Genomic DNA, 17,133 nt, shown 5'->3' with positions numbered 1-17,133 from the left:
AACCTGAAAGCGCTGGTCTATCTCAGTCTGATATCCAACATAAATGACTTTGGATGAGATTTTTACTGTATCAAAACAACAAAGAAGAATGGCCTTGTATTTATTTTAAAAAAATGTTTTGTTGTTTGTACTGTCTTGTAGTTAGCCGCAATATTTAAATACTGCTTTGATTCAGACTAAGTGAAAATAAAGACTAATTGAAGTGAGATTTAGTTATTATAAATAGAGTGCATGCTCAGGATGTCCTGTTCAGTTTTCCCAAAGTAAAATTTTAGTAGTTTGGAAGGGAAGTTTTCAAACTTTTCCAGCACCACACCTTAGGAATAAAAATAATGTAAAGAAATTAAATTCACTGCTGTAAGATACAATTTATTTCTCTTAATAATGTCTTGTGACAGTATTCAACATAAGCTGAAATATATATATTTTTTGTATTGTGTAAAATCATGTTGGTAATTCTAACTGACCCTAAGACAAGAAACATTTTGTCTAATTTGGCTTCAGAAAAAAAATAAATTCACGTGACTTTTTATTAGGTGTTTAAAAATATCAGGTTTCAACTATAAATAACATGGATTTGAATCAAACATTTAGAACTTTCCAAACCTTGGAAAAACTCAATTGAAATGAAAGGATTTTCAAGGATGCAGTTACCCGTCGCTTTATTCTCTGGCGTTTCGTTCAGAGCGTTTACTTTGAGTTTCGAGTTCAGGATGTCGTGGTGAAACGTTAATTTTCTTTGTCACATAACATGTTGGCCAAGAAGTTCAGTTTCGATCTTGTGTGACCAGATCGGCTTCAACATCTCTGCTGCCCCGCTAGATTTCTTCTTGTATACCTTATAGCTTTTTTTTTTGGCAACTCTTCCATAAACCAGACATGCAGTTAGCATTACTGAAATCTGTTCGATCAGAAGATCCATGAATCTCTGCAGCTCCTCCTCAGTAACCAGGCTGCTTCTCTCTCTCTCATGTTTGTCGAGCCTTCGTGACAAACATGAAACTCTCCGGACGACTGAGAAATATTCAAACATCCACGTTTTCATTTTCAAAGGAAACGTTGAGCTCCACCGATGAACAATGGAGGAGAGAAAAAGCCATTGAGCAGTTCTTAGGACAGATTGTCTCATAAAAAGATTTATTTTTTCCAGCCCAAATTTACAAAGGCAAGTTACAGAGTATTGTATAAAAAAGAACCATGGTAATGTACACTTTACACAAACTCCTGAAGGGAAAGACGACAGAGGAGCGAAGGGGGGGAGGGAGAAGAGTTCTGAATTTCTCACACAGAAAGAAAATGAAGACATTGTAAACATCCTTTGTGAGCACCGAGCGCCGGTACTTCTGGAGGAGGGGGGGTCGGGCGAGGGGGTCGTGGGGGGGTCAAGGAGAGAGGTCAAGGAGAGGTTTCGGGGAAGGAGGATGGGGGAGGGTGTGACAGGAGGTGGGGTGAGGAAAAAAAAAAAGAGACAAACAAGCGAGTGTCTGTGTGTTCTCACAGAAGAATGTTCGACTAGGCACCAATTGAGACAACTGCTGGCCAATAAATATACTCTTCACCATGAAACAAATACAGTCCTGCAAAATACAAGAGCCAAGCACTTTCCAATATGTTGATAGCAAACGTTAACGCTTCTGGCTTTTTCATACACTTTAGAATAAATGATTTTCACTGGGCTTTGCTTACTACTGAGATAACACTACTCTCAGAGAAAGAGAGAGAGAGAGAGAGAGAGAGAGAGAGAGAGAGAGAGAACAAATGCACTTGTCACAACCATTGTCTGATAAAACTATATGCAGTCTGCTGGTACTAAAACCCCACTGACTTTAATGACAACATCACAGCTGCCTAGATTACCCTTACAGATTAAGTACAAGTCACACACCACCACATTCAGCTTTTAAATCATGTCAGCCATTCTTCTTTAAAATGCGCACAAAGTCAAAATATATTATACCGTCCTGTCAACTTTTTTCTTTTTTTTTTCTCCTTTCTTCTTCTTTTCGGGGGCGAGAAACTGGTAACTTTTTGTTCCCCCCCCCACCAGGAATGTCCGTGAACCTCAAAATGAATCGCTGCGGTTTGTTAAACGTGAGAACTGCCCGGTTTGGATGCCAGGTGGGGGTCGTTAGGCATGATTCACTGTCGGTGCAGAGTGGGTGAAGGGGGCGCGATGTGGGGGTGGAGGGGAGAAATAAAAAAAAATAAATAAATTGCTTATAAAAATAAAAAAAGAAAAGACATGGTCAATATCCTGTCATTAAAATGCTTCAAACACCATGGTGTGACCTTAAACCTTCAACAATCAGTAACCTGTAATCAATGTGAGCAGCACATGGATAGGATGTCACCCAAAAAAACACCCCCCGTGGTTTGGGAGCCGTGTAATTTAAAGCCTCTGGTGGAACGGGGGCCACGCTCACGTCGACAAAAAAAAAAAAAAAAAAAAAAAAAAAGCTAACGGATGGGAATTTACGGAGCAGGACCCACGTGTTGCAAGACTTCTCAAAGACTCCGAGGCAGGCCGCTTAATTTAGTGTTTATTTATTCTTTTAAATCAGGTGTCAGAATCTGATGTTGCGCATCAGAGCAGCTTGGTCACCATGGATCCAACCTGCCAGTTGTTACGGTGAAGCCACATGAGCAAAAGAGAAGAGAAAGCCCCGCCTCCGCTTGATCACATTCGCCAAAAAAACAAAAAAAAAACAAAACAACAACACTTTATCTGATTGAATTAGCTGGCTTGGCGCAGCGGAGATGCTAACGTAGAGGTGCGACGGGACGTGTTCTGACGGGGCGCACAGAGATGTAAACCCAAGACGAGGAGAATCGAAGGAAAACGCACCAAAAACACCCGGGTGGCGTTAATGGTCTGTGCTCAGCGTGGTCAAAAAAAAAAAAAAACAAAAGCAAAAAGGCTTTTCGACAAGTTTCTCCAACAGTCGCATGCTTGAATAAATACAAACATTTACGCACAGAAAGGGTTGGAAGCCTATATATTACAGCAGAACAATACATGAGCCCAAGTTTTACACTGTTTACAGGAAAACAGAGTGAAAGAAGCGCAGTGACTAGACAAACCCGATCGCTCGCTGATGTGGCTTCACCGATTTAAACCGGATGCGACTCCTTTCATGGTGAAGGGGACAAAAAAAAAACATTTAACCAAACCAATGACTGAACCCGGCGTCAGACACTTCCGAAGATGGACACACAATGATATGAAAGAGTTTAGAGAGAGAGAGAAAAGGAGACACGAATAGTGTTGGTTTGTTTCTCCATGAGGTGTGTTCGCTGAAACATGACGGCATCATCCCTGAAACTAAATGTGAGGTGTTCCTTTAGGAAACAAAACAAAAACAACAACAAAAAGAAAACACAAGCCGAAAAACTTGAAGTGATGACAATGAACATGGGAAAACTTCACTCTCAGGCTCTTAAGTCTGAAGAAAGCAGCTGTTACCGTCCTCCCGGTCCTCTCCCCTAAACATAGCCCAACGTTTGTCAAGTTAAGGATATACTGTTGTTTCACGGCGTGCTGTAAAGCCAGTCTTTAGTTTAGCCGACGCCTCTTCCCCTCCCTCCTACCCCGCCCAAGTACCCCAAATTCAACCCGCCAAGTTCTTTTCTGTGTGACAAAAACGAAACAATGCAGTCTGAAAAACAACAACAACAAAAAAACCCAAAAAGAAAACACGAAAAGCTGTTCTGGCAGTCTGTTTTTGCATTGTATTTGTCGACAGTGCAAAGACTAGGTATTCAGCGGGTCGGTGTTTCCTCTGCGGGAAGGGGCAGAGCGATGGCTTTGAACCTGGGTTATACTCTCAAATCGTGTTACAGTCCTCGGATCGGAGAATTTGGGGTCTTTCGTGAGGAGAAGAAAAAAACAACAACAAAAGAACAGCAACAACATTCTGCCTTGCCTTGGGGCAGAGGAACTAAAAAATAAAAGATAGAAACACCATTCAACTGATGTCTAAAAGGTAACAACCAGAGGATGTTGCTCTCATGTGAGCCAGTCACATGAATCTCTGCAGGGTTGAGGTGTGACGGTCAGGTTTCCCTACGAGAGAGACGCACAAAAACCCCCGTTAGTAACAGATTACTGGCCTTGATCATGAAAATAAGAATCTCAAGATATATTTTTGTATGTCTTTAAGCTTGTTGAGAGGTCGGATGTGTCAGTTTTTTGACTGAGTTTCACCATTTTATTGTATTTTCAATTAAATGTCACTTTCTAAAGATTATTTGGTAATGCTCGCGTTTCGAATTCATGCTACTGAACTGATGTCTGAAGTTGGTCCAGCAGAAACAAAAAGAATCAGAGTTCAGCTATACACACTTTACAAGGAAGCGAATGAGTTACTTTTTCATCCGACTTAGTAAATTTATACAGAATCAATTACCATCAGTAGGACAGTAGTAGGACAGGCAGATCCAACTCATGTCCACTTACATAGAATCCAATGCAGTTCTTTATTACAAGTTGTTGTTTTCTCAAATGACGTGATTTTTTTTGTATGTTACTTTCTGTAGCTTTTGATTCCCCATTGAAGAAAATGTTTTAAACATAATAAAAATAAAACATTTGTTTTTCTTTCTTTAAAAGTCTAAACAAAAAAAAATAGCAGTAGGTAAAAACATGTTAGATTCTGTCCCCCTGAGACTGTGTTGGCTGCTGCAGTCTCCTGCCTATCAGATATGAAATCTGTTGCTCTGAAGAGACGCTGCAGGATCCAAAACATCACAGAGCACACCGAGTGAAATGGGACACCTTCACAAAGTCAATGTGGATCAACTAGTTCTGATGCATTGGTTAATTTTACCGTGCTCTAAAGTTAATCAGCTTAAACGCATTCATGACTCCTGAGCTAAACTGGGATGCTGTACCATTAAAGAGTTATTGTTAAAAAACCGGGCCGATATTGTTGTAACTTCTTTGTTTTACTATTTTTCACCCATTTTTAGAAAGTTGTCCCTTAATTAATTATTAATAAATAACTCATAATTGATTAGTAGGACTAAAACTAGTTCTGGCAACTGAGGCAAGTAAAGACAATCAAAGGACCAGACTAATCAGACTCGATCACTGTTGAGAGGCTGAAGATTAGATTCTAATTTCATTTTAACACGGAACTTGAAATGGGATTTAAAATTGCATTATATCTCTACTTTAAAATATGCATTTGATGTCTGACATATTAATATGTTTTTAAGCAAATCTGTCTGTTGACATTTCTTTTAAGGTCTTGAAAAAACACTTTGGATTACAAAAGAATTGTCCTACATGGAGACATTTAAATTCATTTAATAATTAGTAAAATTGTCTTGACTAGAAAACTGAATCTTCATGGAACACTGCTTTTCAATACTTGGAGAAAAATGACTTGAATGTCATCTGCTACTGGACCCGAACTTAAAATGTTCGGGTCCAGCTCTGTAAAAGGTGCTGCTGCCTTTTACAGAGCTGTGACTCCTATAAATACATAATCATCAAAATTCTACAATATCCTGTTCAGGATTCCCACAATTATCTTCCAAAATGTTCCTTTAAACCATAATAATCTCCTGGAAAGCATTTTTGCTGAAGGGACACATGAATCACACCATCCTGACAAATCATTTATCAGGTTTGGTGTAATTTCACAGAGCTGCCACCAGAGGTCGCCGCAGGCCGCAGCAGCCGTGCCTCTGCGGCATCTTCAACATCTCTATTATAAACACTGTGATCCACTTGTCCTCAGAGGACCTACTTAGGGTGGATGAGCTGAGAGGCTAAAAGCTGCGCTGCATATTGTGCTCGACTGCAGCAGAGAGACGGGAGCTTTGTTTGGACACAATTTAGCTTCTCTGCAGATTGCTGCCTTTGAGCCGACAACATAAATGTAATTGAAGACTGCAGCGTGACGCCCGAGGGTGTTCCACTCAAATAAACCCTGGACAAAGAAACACTATTTATTTATTTCTACAGCACAGATATCTGGGCCAGAAATCATCTCAGCCATTACCGTTTTAAACTGGAGTTATAATGACGACATTAAGTGTTTCTGAGCCACCTGTGCTTTTCTGATCTGCAGTCAGTGAGCTTGTGTTGAGTTTCAGTGTTAGAGGCATTTTGCCTATGTCTAATGAAGTGGAAACTGTTAAGTATTATGGATTTCCACAACTTAAAAAGTGATCAGGCACAAAATCTGGGTGTAGTGATGGACTTGGACCTGAACCTTCAGAGTCACAAAAAGACAAGTTATGAAGTCGGCCTTCCATCACCTGAAGAACATTTGCAGGAATAAAGGGCTATTATATCTGCGAGATTGAGAGAAACTCGTCCATGCATTTGTCTTTAGTCGCAATGATTACAGCACCAGTGTCTTCACAAATGTGCCTAAAAAAATAAAAACAATCACGTTTTAGCTGATCTCAAACGCTGCTGCTCAAGTTCTCACTAAAACCAGGAAGATGGAGCACATAAACCCAGTTCTAGTCTTTACACTGACTGCTGGTAGCGCAGAGAATAGATTTTTTAAAAAAACGGATATTTTATAAACTAAATGAAGTTCCTTTAAATCAAGACTAAAGACATACCTGCTTAGAGTCGCTTTTGAACCATATTAAATGGATCATTGAACAACATAATTGAAATGCATTGAAGATTTAAACCACTTGACAAAATGCAATGTCTGTTATGGATTCACAATTACTTCTGGTGTGTTTATGATGTTTTTAGGTTTTTGTGATGTAAAGCCTTGTTGCTGAAATGTGCTATGCAAATAAACCTGATTTACTGATTGTTCTGGGTTCGTTGTTTACAATCCAGGATGACTGAAGACTGACATACCTGTGGCATAGGACAGGTCATATTGCCCTGAGAGCAGCGGGTATGCCAGATGGTGGTGAGAGGGCATGATGCGCTGGGACGGTGACGAGCGCGGTCGGTCCACATCCCTGTCTCTGTCCCTCTCACGCTCCCGTTCCCGCTCTCTTTCAACGGCGGCTCCCCGGTCCTGGTCCCGTTCTCTGTCGTGAGGCGGTTTGTCGCCCACCGTGGGGGATTTGCTCTTGTACTGGCTGACATGCTGATGCAGGATGTCCAGGGCTTTGGAGTCCGTTGCCATTTTAGTGACCGTGGGGCTAGCGCGGGATTTCTCGCTGCCTTCGTCACCTCCCACCATTTTACCCCCGTAAGTAGAAAATGGATAACTTCCAGATAGGTAACCTGAGAGGGGAAAATACAATTTTGACAAGCAGATTTGGATACATTCAAGATTGACAATATATTTTGGGTTGTTTACACCACAGCTACAATGAATGTCATCATATTAATCTAATGTATATAATACACTATCCTCTTAAATATTTTGAGAAAAGAATTAAGAGAATAGGGGTGTAGACTCTGAAAACATGGCTTTATTCCAGACCAAAATGTTTTCATACAGAGCAGTTTTTTTTATTTGCATTCACACTGGCAGAGGAAAGCTCTGACGTTAGCCACTGGATGAGTATAATATTCATAAAAACAACAAAGTTCACTAGCAGAATTCACTACAGTGGAAATGAAGGGTCTGTTGTGAATCCAAGAAGTAAGAGATTACAGAAGAGGTGGTATGGATTTTTGTTTCTGGAGCATGTGGTTTAAATTACAAGTAGTGCCAAGAAGCTAAATTACCCCAGAGCTACATTTTCATTACACTACAGCAGCTGAGAGAAGGGCAGCGAAGAAAATCGGCAGTGTAACTTTTAACTTTCAACCAAGTGCCTGAAGGAGTTGTTGAAGATATCAAAGGATACTTTATGAGTTCCAAATCAATTACATAATACATTGTGTTGCCTATACCACACACTGTAAAGGTTATACTGAATTACTTCTTGGTGGAACCAACTAGGACCTTCAGCTGTGGGTAGTTTTTCCCCCAGAATCAGATTTGCAAATTTGCCATCTTGTGTTAGGTTGTCACATGTGGGCTGGTATAACATAATAGAGAAGTATTTTTTTCGAGGTGTCACTCATTGTCAGTCTTTTTTTCCCCATAAACTTCAGTAAACAGAATTAATGTCTTGTGCTCAATAATTTTTAATCTACCATATTTTCCGGACTACAAGTCGCCGTTTTTTTTCATAGTTTGGCTGGGGTGAGACTTATACTCTGGAGCGACTTATGTGTGAACTTATTAACACATCATTATATCATATCACATGTTATTTTCACACTAAACCACAAGAGGGCGCTCTAGGCCTGTGTTGATAATGTGTGTGGCAGAAGCTACCTGCGGAGTTAGCGGAGTTGTTTACAAGCGACACCGAGGATGAAGATTTAGTGATTTGGAGAGACACGGATGGTTTGGTAAACTTGTTAACATGTTATTTATGCTATAGTTATCTGAATAAATCTTAATATGTTATGCTAACGTACCAGGCACGTTCTCAGTTCGTTATGCGTCATGTAACATTAGCATACCGAACAATTATTCAGCCTGTTGTTGCCTCTATTCTATTTTTATTTCAAGGTGACATGTCTGTTCTTGGTGTTGAATTTTATCAAATAAATTTTCCTCAAAAATGCGACTTATACTCCGGTGAACTTATTTATGTATTTTTCTACTTTATTATGCATTTTATGGCTGGTGCGACTTGTACTCCAAAGCGACTTATAGTCCGGACAATACGGTAACTATTAATGTAAAGACAATACTCATATAAAGAAGACTTGATGAAAGATTTCAGCAATGTCTGCTAGCACGTAAATAATTTAATAACCATAATGATGTTGTTAAGCAAGATGACATTTACAGGCCCATTTTAATATTTTCATCGACTCTGGATAAACTTTGGCAGTTTATCAAGAAACTTCATTATTTTCACAAAACACTAACAGACAATAAATCATTTTAAAAGACCTATCTTGTTCAATTTTCACTTGTATTAGATTTTCAGTTAGATCTATCAAAGAAAACAGAAATATTGTAATGTATAGTTTCACAGGCCATTATTTTCAATTTACTGTACCACACCGCTTATTGAAAATAGCAGTGTAAAAAAAAATCTGATTATACAGCTTTAAACCATACCAAAATACTTGCATGCCTTACAGTCAGACGCTTAACCATCTTAGTTTAGTGGAGAAAATACAGGAAAAACACATAGGCTAGCTGAATAAATACAGCTAAAGTCTTAGTAGTTCTGTCTTTTTACAGCTCACATTTGGATGAAAGATTAAATCATACCTGGGTAATTCTGCATCATGACCGAAGACATGCCCCTGTATCCTGGGTGGTTGGGGTCATAGCCTTGTCCATAGGGGTATCCATGCATGTACGGCAAGTAGCCTTGGTGCTGTGCTAGTTGTGATGTGAACTGCATGTGCGGGTTAGAACGAGAGTCTTTGCTCATGGCTCGATGGTCCTCAGCACTGATTCTGGGATCACTGCTGTCTTTTCCATCCTCCTTGGGTCCACTTTGACCATCTTTCGGCCTGACCCTTTCTTCCTTTATTTTCCGATCCCTTTCCCTTTCGTCTTTCCTCCGATGCTGTTGTTGCTGGTGTTCATCCTCTAGTTGGAGTTTCTGGCTCTCAGGGTATGGCTGAGGGCAAGAAAACATGTCAGCACAAATCTGAATAGAAAGCCTAAAATACTAAAACACTTTTAGTATTTTAGTATTTAGTATTTTGCTACGAGTTATACAATGGTACTACCTGTCTGTACCACATGGGTTGTTCCATCCCTGCCTGGCCTCTGGACTCAAGAGCTTGCAAAGAGTCTTCCTTTCCATGGTGTCCCCCTTCAGTCAGCTTCATCTTTAGCCCCTCAGCTTGCTGGGACTTTGGATCCTCCCCCTTTATGCTTCCAATAGACTTGGAAGATGGCTCAGAAGGTGAGTCTCTGGATTTGCTTGGCGGCTGTGGTATCTTTCCGAGATCTGACTGACTCGGGGCTTTGGAGAGGCTTGGTGGCATCGGGCTCTTTTGTTTCCACTCCTCCTTCATGGCGGCTTCTCGCTCCTTCATGACAACATCCGACTTCTTCTCGGCAGCTCGATGCTGTTCAGCCATCTGCCTCTGCCGCTCCTCATACTGTTGCCGGTAGGCTGGGTTGGTGTTCATCAAGTGGTTATGGTAGGCTTGGTCAGGGCTGTATGCATAAGGGGGGACATACGCATACTGGTTGTAGTACAGGGGCTGCATGTACATGTTTGACCGCTGCTGGATGACTGAGGGCTGTTGTTGCTGTTGGCCAGCAACACTGGGGTCAGGTTTTCGTTCTTCATGAACTTCAACCTTTACTTTCTCCTCAACTTGATCATGTTCATCATCTCTTTTGATCTTAGCCTGACCTTCAGCCACCGGTGCAACTGGATTTGGGCCACCGGGACTGGGGTTTACATAGTTAGGAGAGTAGTAAGCCTCGTAACTGGTATAGTAAGGGGAATCTTTGTTGGGTGTCTGATTTGGAAAGAGTGTTTTTTTGACGCTTTCCCTGATGGTTTGGTCATCTGTCCTGACTTTGACACCCTCTGGTTTCCCTTCGCCATCCTCCCCAGCATCTGAAATGTCTGAATAGGCTGGGCTATTGGTTTTGACTGAAGAGTTGTCAGCACCATTCTGATTTACCGCATGGTGTGGTGTGAGAGGTTGCGGCATACCAGTGCCATCTATCCGACTGGCAACACCAATTGATGGACTTGGCGCATTGTCAGAAAAGCTGTAAATTTTGTCAGCCTCTGCCTTGATGCTGGCCAGGCGACTCTGATGGGGGTCTGAGGAACCGTTGAGGAGACCTTCTCCCTTGTTCCCTTGATCACAAGGCTCAGAATATGGAAGCTTTGCTTCCTCTAATTTACCACCCTTTCCCGGAGGCTTGGGACTATCAGCGTCCTTTAGACCATCCTTTTTCTTTTTGTCTTTCTTCTTCTTGTCTTTGGAACTACTTGACGCTGGATCTCCAATAGCAGGGGGTTTAGGCTGTGTTCCTCTCATTTGCGGGCTCTTGGGGATTCCCTGTATCATTGGGGCTAGTCCTGGGGAGGAATTTGGGTTTCCAGGAGGAAATGGATACATTTGTTGGGATCCTGGTGGTCCAGAACCAATAGGACGTGGCGACTTCAAGTTTTTCTGGGCAATTTTATCAGTTTTTGTACCAGTGTTAGCCTTCTTAGACTTATCTGATCCTCTCTTATCATCTATGCCATCATTACTAGCCTCATCAGTAAGGCATGGCCCATCTTCACAGCCATCCATCGGTGCACCTCCTGTGTCTGGATCTGCCTCAACTATTTTCTTTTTACTCTGCTTTGAACCAAACTTTCCAGGAGAAGGAGAAGGACTTTGTGCATCAAAGTTTCTGCCTTTCGGAGTAACTGAACGTGCTGGGGACAAAGATCCTTTCTGGGAGATGGATGCCCCATTACAATTTCCCGGTTCAGGGTGGAGAGTTGAGTCCTCACCATATTCACTGTCTCCATCTAAGTCCAACTTTATGTCATCATCATTGTGAGCACGGGATTGGTGGTACTTCAGTCCATTGATGTGCTTGTATTTTTTGTTGCAATTGGGATGGGGACAGTCTATAAGAACCGGAGATGTACAGCTGCGATCGAGTGGCGGTGGAAGTGATTCCGTCTTAATAGAAGGGATAGGGAGACCTGTTGCTCCCACGCCTCCATTGTTGGAGTTTGTCCGCATTCGCTTGTTGCCTTTGGTGTCCTCCGAGCTGGAGTTGGGCTCCATGTCAGAGGTAGGTTTGGTCTTGCGTTTTCCAGCTGAAGAAGGGCTGGCTTTGATATCCTCCGTGTTGCTGTTTGGAGGGGTGCGGCGCTCTGATGGCGTCTGGCTGCCCCTCCGGCCCTTGGTGTTTGAGGCAGCACGCGTCTTGTTGTTGGTGGCGCCCTTGTTGTCTGACGAGTTGCTGTTCTCATTGATTGGTGTGTTGCTGTTCGGTCTCATTCGCTTACCTCGACCGCGACCATTCCTCATTTCCAGATCACTTGTGGGTGATTCACAAAATCTGCAGTTGTAGGTAAGAAAACATGTTTGAGTTAGTTATAGAAAATGCATAAAACTATGTTATCGGCCAGAAAGCTGCAATCAGTGCACAAACAATTTATACTTTTATTAGTTTGGCAATAGACAAAAAAAATTGGAAAAATGCTTTTCTTTTACAGAGCTTTTTGCTAAGTAAAATGGCCAATTTGGAGTATCTTTTTACTTTACTTAATACAACTTTTTCTTTTGCAATCAATATTGGACAATATTCAGCTGGAAATTCTGAGGATGATCAAGATACAACTAAAGCTTGTGTCAAGATCTCAATAAAGGCAGGTTTTATGTATTTGGACGTAGATTTAGTAGGTTTATTCTTACAAAAATAAGAAAAACAACTAATATGCAACAATAAAACTAAGGCTTATTTTACAAAACTGCAGTTGTCAAGAGAGATGTAAACCCTGTTTCTCTGAACATAATATCCAACATCTCTTATACAAATAAGCCTGTTAACAATAAACAGCAAATTAATACTATATGAATAAATAGCTGTGAACACTCTAGCTCTTTTCTCATCAAAAAATGAAGCCATTCAGTCACTTAAAATAGCACTGTGGGATTATCTCCCCATAACAGTAACCCAATTATCTTTCTGCACAGCAGTGAAGGTTAGCAGTCTGTGACAAAGTCAAACCCAGGGCTGCTATGACTCACAGCTTCCTCTACAAGTCTCTCTAAACAATTTCAACCCCAGCAGGGGATGTGAATACATCCGCAGTCTGACAGTGGTGCAGGAATTTAGACCAATTACAAGCCCCCGTTTATATTCAATGTGTTGAAAGATTTCTGAATAATTTATAGTGAGTCCTTTATGCAGTCATGCTGCAAAGTGTAAGACAATCTTGGTGCAAATGCACCCAAGCAGACCTCATCAACTGAGCACCACAGTGATACATTAGTAGGATAAAGCTTCTACTTGCTTTCCATTAGTACTGATTTAATCTGGATTTTTTTTCTGGAGCACTCAAAATGCCCATTTGAATTCCAGACTTGTGTTTACATTTAGATGCAGTTTTTTGTGTTTATAAAGCAGGTGTTTGGTAATGTAATGCTGCTATTTTACAAATCCTGCTTATTTTGCATCCATAATGGTGGGGGATTTGTAAACACAAGACCAAATAAATACCCTCATGTTACTGCTATGAGGTTGATGTTAGAAATGGCAGCCTTTGTGAGAGAGAATGCTATCCAGTGTTGGGGAGAAAAAAAAAAGCTCTTAGTCCAATAATTGGATTCTGCAATCTGGCTTGTTAGAGTAGCTTTCTATTTCCACTGCTGCCTCCTGAGACATCAGTTGCTTGCCAATGAATCCTGTTTCTCCAGGCTCAACATAAAGACTAACATGCACTCGGTAGTCCGGCGGCGCACTGGCAACTCATTGCATTAAGCTGTTGCTGCTACAGCAGATTCGTATCACACGCGATATGAAAAGGTTAAGAGGCTTTGTAGCGCGAGTTTGGATAGAGTATGCATCAGTGATTTGTGGCGATTGTGAACCCTCTTCCACCTTGACATTTACAATCCCCAATGCACGACAGCAACTTTAATTGCATGCTAAAGCTGCTTTTCCACACTTGAAGGGAACTAAACAGGGGGTGCGTCTCACCTGGGGGGAGCCCAGTCATGCCGTGTGCAGTCTAACAAGGTGCCCACATAGGTCTTGTTTCTCCATGTGACATTGACCACCAGCATGCCTGTAAGACAGGAAAAATAAAAAAATAAAAATCACACATTGACATACATAAAAGCACAACAACTGCGTTGTTGTAAATTACAAAGGCAAGCAAAGCTTTAAAATACACAAACATAAATATTAGAGTGCATAAACTCTTTTACTGCCTTCAGCCTGTGAGCAAAATGTACAAGAACAAATCTTCTCTATTATTTCGGTTACAGAAGCAACAAACCAGGGGCTGGGTGATGCGTCTTGAAAATAATATCTTCATACTAGTTAAGATTTTTGTAAATTTCTTTTCTCGTGCTTTCTTTACTAAAAAAAGCCAAAAATTTGATTCATGGATAAAGTCAATTTATCCATAAATCAATCATCCAGTCCTACCACAAACACTTTTTTTGAAATCCTGCCTGTAAAGCCTCGAGTGGACTCCCTGGGGAAGCCTGAAAGCCTTCGCCCCCACGGTTTGTCTCCACCACAACTTCTTAAAAAACATACACAACTAATTCAAAGAGAGTGGTTCAGTTTGACAGGCAGTAAATGAGTGTGTAAGACAAAGCTATTGACTCATCTGGCATTGCTGCAATCTGTCACATTTAGAAGCTTCTGCGTTGCCATTTGGCCAGCGTGAATTATGTAGCACCCATCGTGTGCTACCCAACCCGACCCCGGGGCCGAGCGCGACACCTGATCCTGCATCTAAAACCTCAAATTAGTTCCAGACACAACTAAATAAAGGCCTGGGAAATAGTCTGTGCTTGGCCTTGAAAATAATCCTGCGCAAAATTAATTATCACACATGCGTTTCCAGGCTATTACAGATTTATTATCTTTAAGGTCCAACAAGGCTATTCTGATTTTGACCAATTCTGTTTTTTTATTTTTTTACTGAAATCAGACTGATCTGCTAACTACAAATCCAAACTGATCTGAGGGCAAATTGACCAACTGATGGGAGCATCTCTACATTTGAGATCCAACATTTTTCAATCAAACCAACACAATATTTCAAAAACATTAATTTAGCAAATAGTCAGGATTTTGCAATTATTTTTGTGATTTTTTTGCAATCAAAATCAGATTTTGTGATGCTACTTTATAAGTATCTGCAAGAAATTTTGACATATTTGTTCCTTTGATGATAAATGTCAGGCTGAGGTAACAGTATAGTACAAGTAAAACATACTGCCACCTGCAGGTGGGAGTTAGTAACTTTAAGTTAGTCAATGTTTTTGACAATTTTCTGTGGAAAATGTCCAATCAACACTCAATTATGGATTTGATGCGAAAACATGTGGGAATTTGTGGATTTTGCACAATAACAAAATGGAGCAACTGATATACATTAAATTCACAGACAGGAGCATCAGGAGTGATTCAACTCTATAGCTCAATTCCCAAATGAATTTTCCCCTTTTTTTTGTAAACAAATATGACGGCATAGAAGCATCATTAGGACAAAGCAAAAACCACAAAAAAAAAAAAAAAAAAAAATACTGACCAAATACGTTTAGTATTCATATGCATGAACAAAACACTGCACAAGTTGTTGCTGTGAAAGTTGCTCAAAATAAATGCGCCAGTTTAGGCTTTTCAGATTTCTAACCAAACGACCTCCGAGGATTAAGAGCAGCGACTGCGTGAAAACATTCAGGATTTATTGCCCCACACCCTCCCTCTCGCTCCCTGGTGGTGACCTCAGCTTGCCACTTCAGCACTGCAGAGAAACCGGACGATGCAGTGAGCTAACTTATCTAATGACACAGGAATGCTGGCTGGCAGCTTCTATCCTCCAGAGCATTTTATTAGCTTAGGAAAACCTCTCTTGCTCACCCCACTTTCCCTCCCGCCTTCACCCGCTCTGTCATTTCCTCTTTCAATGGTATAACCATCCCTAGCGTACAATCTTCACCCCCACCCTTCTTCCCTCCCTCCCTCCCACACACACACACACACACACACACACAAAAAAAACATTCACAGTTCAGACCTCATTTTTCTCCTGCTGCCTCTGGCATAAAGCAAGAAGAGCATAAGGGATTTATATATGTTTACAGCAACCTGCTGACACTTGGCTGCATGTCTCCTGCCTTCAAATCTGCGGCCGCGAAAACACAAGCACCTGGTCAAGGCTGCAAGCGATGGCAAAAGCGCGGCGGGGTCCTCGAGTTCGGATTTCTGTCACATTAAAAGAACCCAGACCCATTTTCTGAAACGCCTTCGAGAGTCCGCCCCCTAAGCTCTTGAAACACTCAAACACAAAATGGCTCTGGCAGCTGGTCGAGGCAGGGATGTAAATCAAGGCGGCGCACATGAATGACTAGCCTTTCTTGATGTGCAGGATATAGCCCTTCCTTCGCTCTGCCTGGAAAGAGAGTGGATGGAGGGGTGTTAGGAATGATACGGCGAAATCGTCGAGTCTTAATGATTTTAAATTAGCCCTTCAGATTTTATGCGGCCGTTTATGCAGGCGGTATAATGGAGGAGCATGAATGAGATTCAAACATTTCTCTGGGTGCCCCCTGCCCCTGTAAATTCATCTTTGCTTGGAGTTTAGTCAAATTAATTCCAACACTAATTTGTTTTTAATCCTCGGAAAAAGAACAACTGAAAAAAGACGTGTTTTGCAAAGATTAGTAATATAATTTGTACGTTTTGCAATTCATAATGTATTTCACGGAGCTACAAATGTCAGCAATGTAGTTTAATATATAGCTATAGTTTCTAGTTTGAAGTACAGTTTAAGTCGCAGAGTTTTTCATGATAAAACTTTCTGCCAAATTAACTCAAAGCAGAGAGAAGATCAATTGTCCAAACAAAGAAAAAATAAATACAATGCAAAATCACGACCATGTCATATGATCGCACTCAGGATTCTCATATTATGATGTAGAACAAAAAATAAATCTTACTGTCACAATCTGCACATAAGGAAACTAGTGTAAGAAAAAAAGAAAAAAAAAACCTTGAAAAATCTTTGTACGCTGCAATAGGTTTCACTCCATTTTGAAAGTTAGCTTCTAGATTTTCAGTATGGACATTTGGGAATAATCCATTTACCCTGAAAACCACAACTTGTGATAAAAACACAATTCTTCTAATTCGCTGTTATATTTCACAGGGGTTTTTTGCCATATGAACTGGCTAATGTTATCCGTACTCCAGAGTGTATACCCTTTTGTCTAATGTATGCTTAATTATTTCATACTAAATGGACTATTTTAAACCCAAGATAGTTTCAACCCAAGATAAGTTCAAAAATTGGGTGTCACCGGTTTGAGTCACAAGTCTGAATCACATTTTAAAGATTGTGTTGCAATCCTGCGGATCCTTTTACGTCTTGGGACATAAAGTTGTTGCCTTGGCACAGAGTTAGCCTCAGGTTCACTTAGCTTAAATAACGACCGTCTCACAAAACCATCTT

General features: G+C 40.9%; 1 protein-coding gene across 1 annotated transcript in view; it reads right to left on the bottom strand.

The window, feature by feature from the left end:
* Nucleotides 1–1,941: 1,941 nt before the first annotated feature.
* LOC129369470 (zinc finger protein 609-like) overlaps nt 1,942–17,133 on the bottom strand; it is an 89,988-nt gene continuing 74,796 nt past the window's right edge. The window contains exons 4-8 of the mRNA XM_055044892.1: nt 13,641–13,728; nt 9,689–11,996; nt 9,219–9,576; nt 6,836–7,213; nt 1,942–4,063 (exon numbers count right to left, since the gene is read on the bottom strand). Of these exons, the coding sequence (XP_054900867.1) occupies nt 4,020–4,063; nt 6,836–7,213; nt 9,219–9,576; nt 9,689–11,996; nt 13,641–13,728 (3,176 nt within the window). The 3' untranslated portion in view covers nt 1,942–4,019. The remainder of the gene's footprint in view (nt 4,064–6,835; nt 7,214–9,218; nt 9,577–9,688; nt 11,997–13,640; nt 13,729–17,133) is intronic.

Source organism: Poeciliopsis prolifica, unplaced genomic scaffold, assembly GCF_027474105.1.
Source record: "Poeciliopsis prolifica strain line A6 unplaced genomic scaffold, Auburn_PproV2 SCAFFOLD021, whole genome shotgun sequence".
Lineage (NCBI taxonomy): Eukaryota > Metazoa > Chordata > Actinopteri > Cyprinodontiformes > Poeciliidae > Poeciliopsis > Poeciliopsis prolifica.
Note: the sequence above shows the minus strand (reverse complement) of the source record. Positions and strands in the feature narration are given on the sequence as shown.